The sequence below is a fragment of the Crocuta crocuta genome, unplaced genomic scaffold (genome assembly GCF_008692635.1).
Source record: "Crocuta crocuta isolate KB4526 unplaced genomic scaffold, BGI_CrCroc_1.0 scaffold205, whole genome shotgun sequence".
Taxonomy (NCBI): domain Eukaryota; kingdom Metazoa; phylum Chordata; class Mammalia; order Carnivora; family Hyaenidae; genus Crocuta; species Crocuta crocuta.
The window spans coordinates 2,542,385-2,559,662 of NW_027530644.1; the positions used below are offsets into that span (position 1 = coordinate 2,542,385).

General features: G+C 39.0%; 1 protein-coding gene across 2 annotated transcripts in view; it reads left to right on the plus strand.

Annotated features, from left to right (window-relative positions):
• Positions 1-3,869: 3,869 nt before the first annotated feature.
• The window catches only part of PRIM2 (DNA primase subunit 2), a 329,721-nt gene continuing 316,312 nt past the window's right edge, over positions 3,870-17,278 (plus strand). The window contains exons 1-5 of one of the 2 annotated variants that reach the window (XM_077769099.1): positions 3,870-3,954; positions 4,702-4,863; positions 7,300-7,403; positions 10,412-10,491; positions 12,329-12,449. In XM_077769099.1, the coding sequence (XP_077625225.1) occupies positions 4,710-4,863; positions 7,300-7,403; positions 10,412-10,491; positions 12,329-12,449 (459 nt within the window). In that variant the 5' untranslated portion in view covers positions 3,870-3,954; positions 4,702-4,709. Of the gene's footprint in view, positions 3,955-4,007; positions 4,158-4,701; positions 4,864-7,299; positions 7,404-10,411; positions 10,492-12,328; positions 12,450-17,278 lie in introns of those variants that run through there. The other variant, XM_077769100.1, reaches the window with a different exon arrangement.

Genomic DNA, 17,278 nt, shown 5'->3' on the forward strand with positions numbered 1-17,278 from the left:
CCGCAGTGTAACCGAATACTCAGTGAAGGACATTTAGTTTGTTCCCCGTTTCTGGCTATTACAAATATAGCTACAGTCCACATCTGGGTACAGACATTTGAACCTAAGTTTTCACTTCTCTGGGATAATGTCCCAAGATTTCTGTTGTTGGGTCATAACGGTAAATGCATGCTTAGTTTTGTAAAAAACTGCCAGATTGTCCCCCAGAGTTGCTGTGTCACTTTACGTTCTCACCAGCACTGTAGGAGTGCTCCAGTGTCTCTGCACCAGAGCCAGCATTTGCTGTCTGTAACATTTAAAAATTTTGCATTTGGTTTCTTCGTTTGTTGTGGTCATTGTGATTTTCCCCCTGCCTCTTTGCTGTTCAAAAGCTGCATATTCCATTTTTGTTCTTATGGAAATTATGAACTTAAATTTTTGCTTAATTTCATATAGAGCATAATTGGAAGGCCTTTTGGGAAGAGCTGGTAGTTCAGAACATAAGCTGGAGGGCAACGGTAGGCAATAAAGTCATCAAATCTTGAGGCCTGTTGTGCCCGAATCGCGAGTCCCCAGAGAACATCAAGGAGCCGACACCGATGCAAGTACATAAGGTTTTTATTACAAGCTCGAGCAGGGGCTCACCTGTCAACCTGCACAGTGGCAGCAAGGTGAAGCCCCGAACAATGGTGAGCAGGGTTTTTTGGGGTAAGGGACGGGGGGAGGGGAGGGTGTGTGTTACGGTGCACACATTGTAAGTATTGCATCATCACATAAGCTCCAATTACAATTGTACAGCACCCATGGTAATAGTTTTGACCATTCAGTATCTGTGAGGTGTCCGTTACTTTTGGCGGGACCCAATCATAGCCTTCCACAATTCTTTGAAAATGACCAATTATGAGGTGAGTTCAAAGGGCCCACTGGGGTTTGGCAAGTGGTGGGTGAGTGATTGGCTAGTATGTACAAAGTAACTATCTGCAGTCCTGACTCAGACCACAGGAATGTTACACATTTCTTTTGATTGGCTGATCCGAGGGTGGTCCGAGGGTGGCTTTAGCTGAAGCTTTTCCTGGAACTGGGGCTACGTGCAGCCCGAGGTTGCTCTTAATGGAGGACTTAATTTCAGGCTCCTCAAGGCCGTGCTGTGGAAACCTTCAGATTTTTTTTTTTTTTTTTTAAAGTAGGTCTCATGCCCAACATGGAGCTCAACACGGGGTTTGAACTTATCAACCTGAGATCAAGACCTGAGGTGAGATCAAGAGTTGGATGCTTAACCGACTGAGCCACCAAGGTGCTCCCAAGATATTCTTGAATAATTAAAACAGAACTTTAAAAATAACTTAGGGGGCGCCTGGGTGGCTTAGTCGGTTGGGCGTCTGACTTTCGCTTAGGTCATGATCTCGCAGTTCGTGGGTTTGAGCCCCGCGTCGGGTTCTGTGCTGACTGCCAGCTCAGAGCCTGGAGCCTATTTCAGAGTCTCTGTCTCCCTCTCTCTCTGACCCTCCCCTGCTCATGCTGTCTCTCTCTCTCCTAGAAATAAATAAAAATTAAAAAAAAATAAAAAAATAAAAATAACTTAAAATGCCCTGTAGTCTACTTCACTGCCAGTGGCTTAGTTGCTACTAATGTAAAGCATTATTCTTGCAGTAGACTAAAATTTTTAGACTGGACTGAAGATAAAACTAAGAAAATTTAAATAAAAACTAAGTATACCTCAGAGTGGCTGTCTTGCACCTAAAATTCTAATTGCAATGGCTATCATATGCCCAAATTGTAAGAGGGGAGGTTGGGGATTGGTGTATCTTTGGAGGGAAAAGGAGTTGCAGATGGCAGCCTCCTTCTGGAAGTCAGAAGCATTGCAGAAAAATGTACTGGTATGGTAAGACTATCTTCTGTTCATTCTTACCAACCATGAAGTTTTATTGCTTGAAACAAAATGTTAACAGTGCCTGTCCCTGAGTGATGGTATAAGTAGATAGCAACATCAGATGTGGGTTTTCTTTCTGACATTTTCCAAAATTTCTACAGTTTTATTTACTAGGAAAAGTAATTTAAAAATGACTTGTCAGTTTTGTTTTTTACAAAATTGGGCTCAATTTATGTATTCTGCTGTTAATACTATATTGAGCATTTTTGCAAGTCAATAGTCTTCGAAAACATATATTTTGAATGGTTGTTTAATGTCCCATGATACAATTATATCATCATTTATTTGTTCTTTTTTCTGGGCTTTCACTCTTAGAATGGTGTAATGAAGTTACTTGACCACAAATTTTGTGTCCATTTCTGCACAGATTCATATAATTGAAATTATTTGGTCACACTGTATGAATTCTTTTAGGGCTCATAATATTACTATATTGTACTACAGAGTTTTAGCACCATAATCAATTCCTATGTGAGCTCATTGTATTGGACTTTGCTCAGCACTGGGCATTTCCACTGTAAAATCTTTGCCAATTTGGCAGGGAAAATTTCTTTGCTGTCAGCAATAAATACTTTTTCACATTTTATTGGCTATGAGTTATTTGTTGCTGGGTTTTTTTTTTCCGTTTTTCAATTTGTGTCAGGATTTTTTCTAATTAATTTACACAAGCAACCTTTCCTCTAGTTTTGATTTTTTTAGATGCACAATTTTACATTTTTATAGTCAAATCTTTAGATTTCTTTGTAATTTATTTACATTCCTTCTCTATCCAGAGATTAGATAAATATTCATGTAAATGTTCTCACCGTCTGTGCTCCAGATCTTTTCAGGCAGTAGTCATGTTTTCAGATAGCTTCTTTGTACCAGGTGATGTTAATTATGTTGTATGCTAGAGACGAAAGCATTCATGGGAGGCACTGTTGTCATCTTTGAAGTAACTTCTTTCCCGGTTCTACGGTTTCCTTACCTGTAAAATGGGTTAATAATATAACCTATCTCATACGGTTATGAGAATAAAATGAATTGATATCAAATCACTTAGAATACATCCTGATACAAAATCAGTGCTAGCCACATTTTGTATGTACTTTGAAGTCTGATATTGTTTCAATATGTTTTGCATTTCTAAAAACTTGAACATTTCATTGCAAAGCGCTTTTCACCTGCAATGATTACTTACTCGACTTTCCTCAGCTACTTTAGTGAGACACGCCTCCTACAGGCCACAGGTGAGGCTTATTTCCAGCTCCTGAAAACCCTACAGACCTCAGTTGGAGAGCTGATGCGCCTCTGACTCACCCACCGCTTCTGTTCCACACCTAATTCTTCTGAGAATCTCTTCTAATTTATGTAGGCTCGCAGCTGTTTTTGCGTGTGTGCATTCACTCATTCTAATTCCAGTTATTTTTCGGGGCGCGAGGCGTGGACGGGGAAGAACTGAAGACAGAACCTGTCTTTACCCGAATTGACGTCCCATAGAAAAAAAAACATGTACTGTACAGAGGCAAACTAACGTTCATCTTTTAGCTTCTATTTTCTCATCTGTAAAATGGGGGTAATACCTCACGGGGTCGCTGAAAGATCAAACAAGAAGAAAATAGAGCCTCTAAGAGTGATTCGGCTGCGAAAGCAGTTCCGTAAACGCCCATTCCTCCCTTCCTCCGCCCGTTCCAGGGTGATTAGCCCAGCCCTGTGGATTAAAGCGTCACACTCTTGGGAGGGTGGAAATTTCTGCCGCTACCCTTCCAATTCCCAAGTTTCAATCGTCCAAAGCTACAGACTGCATATACAGGCGGGCAGCTTTTAATCTGGAGACCCAAACAGTCGTATTTAAAAAACTTAAGCTTCCAAAGCGGCTTAAAAACCCTCAGTAATTCAGGAGCGCCTCAGTAAGCATGCGCAGGGCGCGCGCTGGGTGGGCGGGAGGTCCGGAGGGCGGGCTTTGTGGTCCAGTCACTTCCGTTTCCGGCCCTATACGAACTCTCCCGCCATCTGAGAAAAGTGCTTGCCGGCGTTTCTGCATATCGCGTTTGGTGTGTCTGCAGGTAAGAGGGTCTCCTGCGCTTTTACCACGGACAGTTATCTTGGTGTTAAGACTTGCAGGTCGAGAAAGAAGGTAGAGCACTGCGAGCTGTGGGAACAGAAGGATGACCTGCTGGACTGGGAGTATTGGGTATTGGTTGGTTGAGGCACGGACGCAGTTGCCAGCGAGCTGAGGGGAGAAAAGCTTTGCCCGAGGAGGGCTCAGGTAGGATTGAAGAGGGTAATTTTTACAAGGAGCTTGCCGATGTTTCCTAAAAGGGGTTTGGAAGGACTGGATTAGAAGGACTTGTTCTATTTCCCGGGGTCATAATATAGGAAGTGAGTAGCTGGACCCGGTCCATTAAGTCTCCTCTCTGGAAAGCCAGAATCTACCGCGCTTTCCTCCGAATTTACGATTGCAACGGGCATAACATCTCATCTTAACTCTTGGGACTGTAGAGATCTAAGGACGGTGGCACACAGACCTATAGTGAACTGGCAACATTGCCTGAATTTGATGTTCCTGGAAGTTATGACCACCACCTGCGTTGCGTTTCACCTTGCACCCTCCGCTTATTACAGAATTGTTGCCGGTGTGTTGTAGAATATCTGGAAAATATAGAAAGACCCATTTCCCCGGGATAACCACTGTTAACATTTTATGCATGCCCTTCAGTTGTTTTCTGTGTATGTAGAGTTGGTTTTTGCACTTGTTTGTTGTTCTCAGCTCCATTTGCCATCATTTTAACCCTTTTATGTTTCCTTCCAAGATAATGAGATGCAGTTTTCTGGAGGAAATCGGAAAAGACTGAGGTTGGGAGGTGACCAAAGGAATGCCTCCTACCCTCATAGCCTTCAGTTTTACTTGGAGCCACCTTCCGAAAACATCTCTTTGATTGAGTTTGAAAGCTTGGCTATCGATAGAGTTAAATGTGAGTGATATTTGAATTAGAGTTTATATATCGAGAACTTCGCTTATAACTTGTGGAAATGAAGGAGGGTAATTTCCTTCAGTTCATTCTTGAAATATTTATTGAGGGTTTGCTGTTTACTGTTCACTGTATATTTATTGAGTGCTACTATATTCTAGGGTGGGGATTTCCAGGTGAATAATATAATTCTCATATTCGTTGAAGCTGTATTCTAGTACATACATAAAGGCATCCAAAATAATAATCATAATTTAGTATTTTAAGTGCCTTATTAGAGGTAAATAGTAATGATCTTAAGACAGAAGTAAGGGTGACTTAATTTGAGTAAGTAAGACTTCTTAGAGAGGTTGAAGTGTGATCTGGACTTTGAAGGATGAGTAGAAATTTCTCAAAAGAGAAGTAGTGAAAGGTTTTTTTTTTCAGTCCAAGATAATGGACTGTACCAAGGCTGGGAGGCATAAGAAAGAATGTTATGTTTGAGGGAACAGTGACAAGTTCAGAGGAAATGGAGAAGAGTGGATAACCAAGGGCATTTTTTTTTCTTTGCCAAGCTAACAGTGTAACATTGGGGTGTAAGAAGGATATGGCCTGCATATTCTCTGTGTGTTAGTGGAAGAAAGAAGTAAGCTAGGCAGGAACTGAAACAAATAAAAGCAGTGTCTTCTGAGTTTATGTTCCAGGAAATCCCTGTGGGAAAACCAGAAGGTAAGGTGAAATACTGTTCATCATTTTTACAGGAGCAGAGTGACAGCTGCTGATAACAGAGAGGGTACACTCAGTGCCTTTTGACTGACAGAGTGAAGACAAGGGAGAAAAGAGTTTTAAGAACCTTAGCAATGTCAGATGCTTCATAGAGATTAAGAGGATGCTTGAAAAATGTCCCTTGGATTTGGCACTTAACTGGTGAGATAGTAAGTGCCTGAACTAAGGCAGTGGCAGAGGTAGGAAGGGTGAGATTTAAGGGATACCGAGGAGGCACTCTTGACAGGATTTAGGAATTATTTGGATGTGAGGAGTGAGGGGGCTGGGGGGGGGGGGGCTGAAAGTCCACTCTGGATGGTCTGGTTAGAAACCGTTTTAGTGGAGAGGCACCTGGTGGCTCAGTCGGTTAAGCATCGGACTTTGGCTCAGGTCATGATCTCGTTCCCGAGTTCGAGCCCCACATTGGACTCTGTGCTGCCAGCCTGGAGCCTGCTTCCGATTCTGCCTCCCTCTCTCTCCGCCCCTCTCCTGTTCACATTTTGTCTCAAAAATAAGTAAAAATTGAAAAAAAGAAAAAAAAGAAAAGAAAGTGTGCTAGTGGAGATAGGGATGATAGGAAGAGGAGCAGGAATGAAGGGAAGATGATTAGTTTGACACACTGTAATAAGGAGGTACCTGTACGACATGGATTTATGTTCAGGATTCATTTTAGTAGTTTTTCATCCTTGAACTACAAAAATGTTTTTCATATTGATGGAAGTAGAATTCAGCTGAAGAAGAATTGACAAGGTGCTTTGGAGCCTTTCAACAATGTGTGCATCTAATCAGGACAGTTCATTTGAAAAGGAAGGGCTATTTTTTCTGATGAGTCTGTGCTGAGTAAATGAAGCAAACCTACAGACCTGCATAAGGGATGCAAACAAGGGTACTTAATCTTTTCTTTTCATACCAACACACTTGCATTCTTGGACAATGGCGGCTCAGTACAACAGTGATTATTCCCCATCCCTCACTTTCTGAGAATCCCAGGTATTAAATTACGTTATGGGACATGGATATTTTCTGCACATTGATGGAGATTATCTTCGTTTAAATTTATATAATTTTTATAATGTGCTTGCAGAAAATAAAACTATTAAAACTTGTTATCTTTTAGTTAATTTATTTTTTTAAGTTTATTTTGAGATACAGAGAACACAAGCAGGGGAGGAACAGAGAGAGGAGAGAGAAAATCCCAAGCAGGCTCCTCTTTCTCAGTGCAGAGCCCCTATGTGGGGCTTGAGCTCCTGAACTGTGAGATCATGACCTGAGCTGGAATCAGGAGTTGAACGTTTAACTTACTGAGCCACCCAGGTACCCCTATAACTTGTTATCTTTTAAAAACAAGTAATTATGGAATTGTTCATAGACTTTGTCATGGGATTTAGTTTTTAAAAACTATCTTGGGGTGCCTGGGTAGCTCAGTCGGTTGAGCATCTGACTCTTGATTTCACCTCAGGTCATGATCCCAGGGTCCTGGGATTGAGCCCTGTGTTGGGCTGCATGCTGAGTGTAGAGTCTGTTTAAGATTCTGTCTCTCTCTCTCCCTTGCCCTCTCCCTCCCTCCCTCTCACTCCCTTTCTCCCTTCCTTTCCCTCTTTGTCCCTCTTACCTGCTTGTGTGCTTGCTGTCTTCTAAAAATAATCATCTTGCATTCATACATTTTTTCTTTCTGATGTTTTTAAAATTTTCTAGTGCTAAAAACAGTCGAAAATCTTGGTGTGAGCCATGTGAAAGGAACCGAGCAATACCAGAGTAAGTTGGAGGCTGAGATAAGAAGACTCAAGTTTTCTTTCAGAGTAAGTAAAAGTGGGAAAAAAATGTTCTTCAGTTTGTGTGTATTTATATACTGAGACTTGGTTTTGGAAAAGATCTTGTATTAGGCACAGGACTTTTAAAAACACTAAAATAGCATGGACTGAAGGTATATCTGTAGTCCACTAGGAATGATTGACATATATAGTCAGATGATTAAAATACAACAGGGTTTCTCAACCTCGGGATGACTGACATTTGGGGCCTTGGTGCAGGGACTGTCTTGTGCATTGTAGGATGCTCAGTAGTATCTCTGGCTTCTATCTGGTAGATATCTCCAGACATTGCCAAATAGACCCTGTGCGCCACAGGATGAGGGGTGCTGTTATTACATGTGTGTTCCAGGAACTCCAAGAGCACATGTGATTACTCAGCCCAGATTGGGAAGGTTTGGGAAGGTGTTAAAGTTTCAGGTAGTGCTGGAACTGAATTTTTTTTTAATGTTTTATTTATTTTTGAGAGAGAGAGAGACAGACAGACAGTGTGAGCAGGGATGCTTAACCTGCTGAGCCACTCAGGGTCCCCATGGAACTGAATCTTGATAGATGTGGTCAGGTTTTTATTTTGAGAAGATAGGAGATTGAGAGGGCTATATCTGGTAAGAGGAAAACTAAGTAGCTTGGACATAATGAGAGTGATTTGAATTGGAGAAAAGGATGAGAGTGATTTGAATTGGAGAAGAGGACTGGTATAAGGATATTATGAAGGTAGAATCCAAAGATTATAGTGACTGATTACAGGGAGAAGGGACAAGAGAGTTATTGAATGACACCTCAGGTTTCTGATTAGGACAACTATGGATGGTGATGGTATTTTGAAAGGTGACATGGAGGAGAAGCAAGTCTTAGAAGGAAGATCTTGAGTTCTAGACATGAATTTGAGGGCTCATGGAGATGTGTAGTAGATAATTAGATATGCATACAGCTTGGACTTAGGAGACTTCTGGAGTTGGGAGTGTGGATTTAAGAGGAGGGTTGGAGTCATCAGGAGGAGGGAATATTTGAGTGAGAAGATGATGGAGGACAGGATGTGAGGAATACTAGTATTTAAGGTGAAGTAGAATTGGGGGAGTCTGGGGAAGAGATTGAGAAGGAGCTGCTTGAGAGGTAGGAGATCAACAGGGATCATAGTGGCCTGGTAGCCAAGGAAGTTTGGAGTTTCCATAATGATGATCATGCTGTAAATACTGATATCATAGGAATAATAACAGCAAGCATTCGAATCATGCGTAGCATATCCCAGTTTATCCTAAGCATGTTACATTTATTAACTATGTAATACAGTTGACAGTCTTATGAAGCAAGAACAATTATCATCCCTATTTTATAGATAAAGGAACGGAGTTATTGATAGGCCGAGTAACTGGCCCACGCTTATGAGATGGTAAATGGTGGAGCCAAGATTAGAACTGGACATTTTGTCTCCATGGTGATACTCTTAACCACTTAATTTCAGAAGCTTAGGCTCATGTCAGATGAGTTGTACAGAATGCATTGGATTTATCAATTGAATGGGGCCTTGTAGATAGAAGGAGAAGCTAAAATGAGGATGGTGTTTGGAGGACAGAGGTGGGTATTGAATATGTATCTTTTAAGATGAAAAGCTGCTTTTAGCTGAAAAGACAGAGGAGAAATAGGTCTGAAATAGAAGAATTTATAGGGAAAAGAGAAAACACAGAAGAGGAGATTCTTGCACATGCTTATAAGCTGAGTGAAGACATCTAGAAGAGAAAGAAGAGATGGGGAGTTTGAAGATACTTTGAGAGAGCATTTGATAAATCATGATCCTTAGGAGCCAAGAGCAAATGGATTGCATGACTTAGGTTTAGGGATGAGCTTATGCAGGAGGTGGGGGAGATTCTTTGTCCATAGAGATGGAAAGGAAAGTAATACAGTGGATGCACAAGCTTGGAGCTGAAGAAATTGGCCTGGTGGCCTTTGTTTTCGTAAAGTAAGTGATGTTATCTGTTGAAAGAGAAGATGGTGTGGTAGGGAGCTTGGGTCAACTAGTGAAGACTGAAACAGTTTTTCTAAGAGTGAAGAAAGAGATGATTATGTGTCAAACCCCTGTTTTATTGCTTAATAAGTTTTGTGACTTTGGAAAAATTATAGACCATCCCCAGGCCTCAGTTTCCTTATCTTAAAAATTTTTTTTATTAATGTTAATGTATTTTTGAGAAAGAGAGTGTGAGCACGGGAGAGTCAGAGAGAGAGGGAGACGGAGAATCTGAAGCAGGCTGCAGGCTCTGAGCTATCAGCACAGAGCCTGATTATTTGGGGCTCTAACTCACAAACCGTGAGCTCATGATCTGAGCTGAAGTTGGACACTTAACCGACTGAGCCACCCAGGCATATTTAAGATAGGGATATAGTAGTGCTTACCCCATAAGAGTTTTTTTTTTTTTTTTTTAAAGGATTAAATGGGTTAATGGATTAAAAATGCTTATGGCAGTGCCGTAAGTGTACCTCATAAGTGCTCAAGACCTATTTGCTCTTACTGTGTTGGACTTGAATAAGGATTTATTGGTGCTTGTAAAAGTCCAGTTCAGGTTAGAGGTTGTGAATTTTAATATTCCAAATTGTCAGTAATTGTGTATTTTTTCCCCCTAGAGATTCTTAGTGTTTTGGGAATGGAACTATAGAGTTTGGCGGTAGATTTATTTAGAATCTAGATTTTGCCAAATGGTTAAATGAAGGTTTATGCCAGAGGTGGTTGAAGAGGGAAGAACCTTGGATATAGATTGGGTAAGAAAGAAAGTTAAGACAGGAGTTGATAGGAAGAGAGAGTCCAAACCCAGGAGGTTTTGTTTGAGATCAGTTCAGATCTCTGTGTCAGTTGTTTGCTAACGTAAGTAAAATGATAATTATCTTTGAAAGCATATTATGAAATTAGTTTTTCAAACTTTTAACATTGGCTTATATAGACTCTATTTTTCTTTATACCTCTTACCATTCTAATGCCTTTATTTTATTCATGTGTCATTATTTTTAAGGAAAACGTAGAAAATGAATATGAACGCCGAAGAAGAGATCATATTTCTCACTTTATTTTACGCCTTGCTTATTGCCAGTCGTGAGTATACATTTAGACTCTCATAGTCAAATCTGCTATCTTGGATTACAGATTGGTACATGGGAAGCTGACCTGTATTGTACTGCACATAGAAAAACTCAGAATAACATCAGAAACTGGTGATTTATGAGTTGAACGCTGTTGTTGCAAATTGGTTGAAGCTAGTTGTTTACTACAAAATATTGAAAAAAAATTCTGTTGTAAAAGTTGTCTGTTGAAACACTTTTTAGTTTCATGGGAGAGGCTCTTCATTTGGGATTTGAAGTTGTGGGTGTAGGGAGGATTTCAACAAGAAGGACTTCTTGGTCCTTTTTTTCCCAGAAAAAATGTGGCACTATGTATAAGAAATAAAGACTCAAACATATACTTGAATTTGGTACGGGTGTAAGATATTTTCCCTTTTCTAGCTGGTTTCTTATAAGTCTATAGTGCCACCCAGAGGGAGAAGGAGTTAGTTGCCTTTTTTAAAAAAAACTGTATTTATTTTTTCTGTACTAATTTTGGCTAAATAACATACTTATTGTAAGTTTCTTTTCTGTTTGTTTCTATAAGGGACTTACCAAATGAGAATCTTGAATTGTTTACTATCCCACTTCTCCCTGGACAGGTGGTCCTATCCAGGACCACCTTTGTTTTTTTTTTTTTTTTTTTTTTTTATTTTTTTTTTTTTTTCTAGGAGAGAGTTTTTTTTTAATGTTTTATTTATTTCTAGGAGAGAGAGAGAGAGAGACAGAGACAGCGTGAGCAGGGGAGGGTCAGAGAGAGACGGAGTGACAGACTCCGAAATGGGCTCCAGGCTCTGAGCCGGAAGTCAGCACAGAGCCCGACGCGGGGCTCGAACCCACGAACCGTGAGATCATGACCTAAGCGAAAGTCGGACGCTTAACCGACTAAGCCACCCAGGTGCCCCATCCAGGACCACCTTTGGTCCTGGAGGTTTTCTTTTGTAAAACTGCATGTGCAGTTTATGTAATTTATGCAGTGAACGAATTGCTGACAATCTGTGAAAGTCCCTTTTGAAAAAAACCTAAATCATATTTTACATAATAGTAGTATAATTATTTTGTGATAATATCCATTATATATTTCGTGAATTTATATTTGTAGGTTGTCAGTTTCAAAAATCGAGATATACTTGTGCTTATTAAATTTTGTGAAATTATTAACTGTAAAGCTCTAAGCAAAGTTTACTTTCAGAGTTTATCTGGTCATAATCTATTCAGAGATAAAGTGACCTTAAAAAATTTGGTGTTGATTTGGCACTGATGAAACCACCTGAGACTGAAGGAATACCCCCATTTTCTTTTTTTTAATGTTTATTTATTTTTGAGACAGAGCATGAGTGGCAGAAGGGCAGGGAAAGAAGGAGACACGGAATCTGAAACAGGCCTCAGGCTCTGAGCTATCAGCACAGAGCCTGATGTGGGGCTTGAACCCACCAACTGAGATCATGACCTGAGCCAAAGTCAGACGCTTAACTGCTTAACCAGTGAGCCACCCAGGCGCCCCTAAGAATACCCCATTTTCTGATGTAAATGACCGTTTTGCAGTTAAATGCGATGAACTATTTTCTTTTATGTTGTTGGATAATCAGCTAGGCTCAAGGTATTCTGTATCTAATTCTATTCATAATACCTCTCCCGATGTTCATCATATCCCTGAAGATTGTGGTGTGTATGTAATAAAGGACTTGTGTGCTTTTAAACTTCTGTTGTTGGCATCTTGCTCATATTTGGATTTTATTTTATAAAATTTTCTTGGATTTAACAATCTGTGGACTTTTAAAATAATCATTGGGCTTTTCATTTATGGTTATCATTTCCCTGTCTCCATTCAGTGAGGATCTTAGACGCTGGTTCATTCAACAAGAAATGGATCTCCTTCGATTTCGATTCAGTATTTTACCCAAGGACAAGATTCAAAGTTTCTTAAAGGATAGCCATTTGCAGTTTGAGGCTGTAAGTATAGTTTTGTAGCCATTTTCTGTTGTTTCAACATTCATCCCTTCCCATTCACCTTAAGTGCTAGTATTAATGTGTGGTGTTCTTTCTCTTTACATTTTCTTAAGTACTTGCCTGAAAGAGTAGGTATGGACTTTGCACAGCAGTGAAACTTTCCCTTTCTATGACTAGAAGAAAAGGGGCTCCTTAGTACTAAAGTCTCACATTTAGTTGCTTTATTAAATATATGACTTGTGAAAGCACAAAAAGATTTAATTTATAAGTGTTCGTCTTTAACTAAAATCTTCGAGGCCAAAAACTTGAAGCTATTAATATATTACAGAGAATAGAGAAGTGGTAGTATTTACTTCTAATGATAACGTTTAATTTAGACTTCACTTGAAAAGTCAGTTGTCTGTAAAATCTCTGAATAGTTAAATTCTGCAGACAAAATAATTGACATACTGTAACCATATAAGAAAGAAATGCCTGGGATATGTTTAGCAGGTATAAATATTATAGGTGGAAATAGGATTTATGTCTTTTAGGTGGATCTCGATTGTAGTGGGAAGGCAGAAAAATTCTGTTGTGGAAGACAGACTCAGATGGTAGTAGCATTGGGTGAATCTTTAGTTTGGTGTTAGAGTGAGTAACTTAAGGCCAAATAAAGTAGAAGTTGGAGTGAAAGACATGGTCTGAGAAGTGGAAAATGCACCCATTGTGTACAGGAACAGTGTAGGTTATTGAGTTGGTGGAAAGAGATGACATGAAGGGAAGTAAACAAACATTTGATAAGCATTTAGTGTCTAGCATGTCCTAGGGAGGCACTTTCAAATTCCTCTCCCTTCTCATAAGAGACCAGTGAGATTTCTAAATAACGTCTATGTGGGCACAGAAAAGTGTCAAGCTCAGATCATCTGACCCAAGCCCCATGCATTTTTCCCCTTGTTTTAATTTCGATCCTTAGTGAAGTCCATTATTGCCAATTGAGTTGCAGCTACTTTATCCCTTCATAATAAAAATAGTTTATATTTTCCTGTGGAAATGAATAGAGGAGTGTCTTTGAGAAGATCTATTTTTTATTCTACAGTGTCTCCATGTATTGTCGAGTGTAACTTTTTAAAGCAAAAGCCATATTTCTTTTTCATATTTCTTTTTAAAAAAACTTTAAAATTTGAGATGTTTGTGTAGCTCTGGCAGTTAAGCATCTGACTTTTGGTTTTGGGTCAGGTCATGATTTCACAGTTCATGAGATTGAGCCCTGCCTTGGGCTCTGTGCTGACCGTGGGAGCCTCTTTGGGGTACTCACTGTCCCCTTCTCTCTGCCCCTTCTCCAAACGTTCTCTCTCTCGCTCTCAAAATAAATAAACATTAAAAAAAAAACTTTAAAATTTAAGTGTAACACACACAGAAAAGTGTACAAATTGTAATTCTGCAGCTCTATGAAGTATCACAAAGTGAACATTACCAAACTTAATAAATAGAATGTTGCTGTCATCTGTGCACCTTATACGTTCTACCATTCACTACCTCCTGTCTTCCACCAAAAATTAGCCACTGGCTGACTTTTAATATCGTAAGTAATTCTGTGTGTTTTTTGGACTTTATGTAAGTGGTATCATACAGTATGTCTTTTCCTCGCCAGCTTTATTGAGACCTAATTGACATATAATGTGTAAGTTGAAGGTGTTGGATGTGATGATTTGATACATGTATGCATTGTGAAATGTTTTACCACAATAAGGTTAGTTAACACATCCTTCACATAATTACCGTTTTGTCGTGGTTTTGGTGAGAACATGTAAAATTTACCCTCATGGCAACTTTTCAGTTACATAAATACAGTATTGTTAACTATATCCACTATGATATTCTACTCGAAGTTTNGCAAGAGAGAGAGAGAGAGAGACAGAGACAGACAGACAGACAGGATCCCAAGCAAACTCCACACTGTCAGCACAGAGCCTGACATGGAGCTTGAATTCACAGTGAGATCATGACCTGAGCCAAAACTAAGAGTCAGGTGCTTAACTGACTGAGTAATCCAGGTACCCCATGGAAGTTTGTGTCCTTTGATCAACATCTCATTTCTTCCCTTCCAGTGCCCCCTGATAGTCACCATTATTTTCTTCTATGCATTTGGCTTTTTTAGATTTCATATGTGAGATCACAGGTATAATGTAATAGCTTTATTGAGATAGCATTTACATACCTTGAAAGTCACCCTTTTAAAATATACAATTTATTGGGGCGCCTGGGTGGCTCAGTTGGTTGAGCGTCCGATTTCAGCTCAGGTCATGATCTCACGGTTCGTGGGTTCGAGCCCCGTGTCGGGCTCTGTGCTGACAGCTAGTCTGCTTCAGATTCTGTATCTCCCTCTCTCTCTGACCCTCCCCTGCTCATGCTGTCTGTCTGTCTGTCTGTCTCTCTCTCTCTCTCTCAGAAATAAATAAAAAACATTAAAAAAGTAAAATGTACAATTTATTGGTTTTTAGTATAATCACAGAGTTGTATAGCAATCACCACCGTCTAATTTTAGAATGTTTCATTATCTTACCCATTAGCAGTCAGTTTTCATTTCTTCCTCTCATCCCTTGGAAACTACTAATCTACTTTCTGTCTCTGAATTTGTCTGTTCTGGACATTTCATATAAATGGAGTCATGTAACTTATGGTCTATTGTTGCTGGTTTGTTTCAGTTAGCATAATTTTTTTTTAATTGTAATTAGCATAGAGTGTTGTGTTTCAGGTGTACCATATAATGATTATAGAATTCTCAGTACTCTTGCAGTAAGTGTGTTCTTAATCCCCCATGTCTGTTTCATCCATCATGCTGTCTGGCAGCCACCAGTTTGTTCTCTGTATATGAATCTGTTTTTTGGTTTATCTCTTTTTTCTTTGTTTCTTAAATTCCACATATGAATGAAATCATACAGTATTTTTCTTTCTCTGATTGACTCATTTAATTTAGTGTTATATTCTCTAAGTTTACCCTGTTGCAAAGGGCAAGGCTGCATTTTTTTTTAATGACTGAATAATCCTTGTATAATATACCACATCTTTTTATCCATTCATCTACGGGTGAACACTTGGGTTGCTTTTATATCTTGGCTTTTGTGAGTAATGGTTTGTTTAGCACAATATTTTAAAGTTTTATCCATGTTGTAGCATATATCAGTATTTCAGTGTTTTTTATTGTCAAATAATACTTCTCTGTTCAGCAGTTGATGGACTTTGGGTTTCTGCATTTCGGCTAATAGAAATAATACTGTAGTGAATATTTGTGCACAAGTTTTTGTGAATGTCTATTTAAGGTGTATATGATATCTGGGAGTGGAATTACTTGGTTCCAGGGTAATTAATTCTGTGCTTAAACTTTTGAGGAACTGACAGACTTTTTCAAGGTGGCTGCACCATTTTACATCTTAGTGGTATATGATGGTTTCACTTTCTCCACATTCTTATCCACAGTTGTTACTTGTTTTTGAATGTAGCCATCCTAATGGATATGAAATGATAACATCACTGTGGTTTTGATTTGCATTTCTCTAATGACCAGTGATGTTGTGCATCTTTTCATGTGCTTATTGGTTATTTGTATATCCTTGGGGGAATGTCTTTTCAAGTCCTTTGTACATTTTTTTAATTGAGTCCTCTTTTTATTGTTGAGTGTTAATTCTTTACATATTCTGGATACTAGTCCATTGTAAGATCTATGATTTACAAATATTTTCTCCAGTTTTTAGGATTATCATTTCACTTTGATGGTTATCTTTTGCAACACAAAAGATTTTATATGAAGTCTCGTCTGTTTTTCTTCTGTACTTTTGGTGTCAGATCTAAGAAGGCTTTGAAGGAAGGTCATGAAGATTTACTCATATGGCTTTCTCTACGGGTTTTATGATCTCAGTTCTTATATTTGGGTCTATAGTCCATTTCGGTTAATTTTTGTATATTATATGAAGTAGGAGTACAACTTCATTTTTTTGCATGTGGATATCCAGTTATCTGGCATCATTTGTTGAAACAGCTATTCTTTCCTCATCAAATTGTTACTCTTGACTAAGTTGGTTTATCTGGACTCTTCATTTTTGTTTCTTGGAGCTATAGACTTATTATGGCAGTACTATTAGGTCTTGAATATGGACTACTGTAGCTTTGTAGTAAGATTTGAAATTGAGAAGTAGGTGTCCTCTTTATTTCTCTTTTTTCAAGATTATTTTAGTTCCTTGCATTTTCTTAAGAATTTTAGGATTCACTTACCACTTTCTACAAATATGTCAGCTGGGATTCAGACTGGGATTGCAGAGAATATGTAGATCAATTTAGGGAGTACTGCCATCTTAGTATTAAGTCTTATTCATGAATGTGGGATGTTTTTTATTTTTAAATTATTTAAAAAATTTGTATTATAGAGAGAGTGCAAGTGAGAGAGAGGCAGAAGATGAGAGAGGGAGAATCCCAAGCAGACTCCATGCTCAGCACAGAGCCCAATGTGGGGCTCCATCCTTGGTCCCTGAGATCATGACCTGAGCTGAAATCAAGTTGGACACTCAGCCAACTGAGCCACCCAGGTGCCCCCCGTGTCCTTTATTTCTTAAGATTTTCTTTAATTTTTCCCAAGAAGATTGAGTACTATTTTTTTTTAAATTTATACCTAAGTATTTTATTCTTTAATGTCATTCTAAGTGGAGTTGTTTTCTTTATTTCATTTTTGTTTTTTTCTTTTTTTTTTTATTTTTTCTTTTTTTTTAAAATTTTTATTTATTTCTAGGAAAGAGAGAGAGACAGCGTGAGCAGGGGAGGGTCAGAGAGAGAGGGAGACACAGACTCTGAAATAGGCTCCA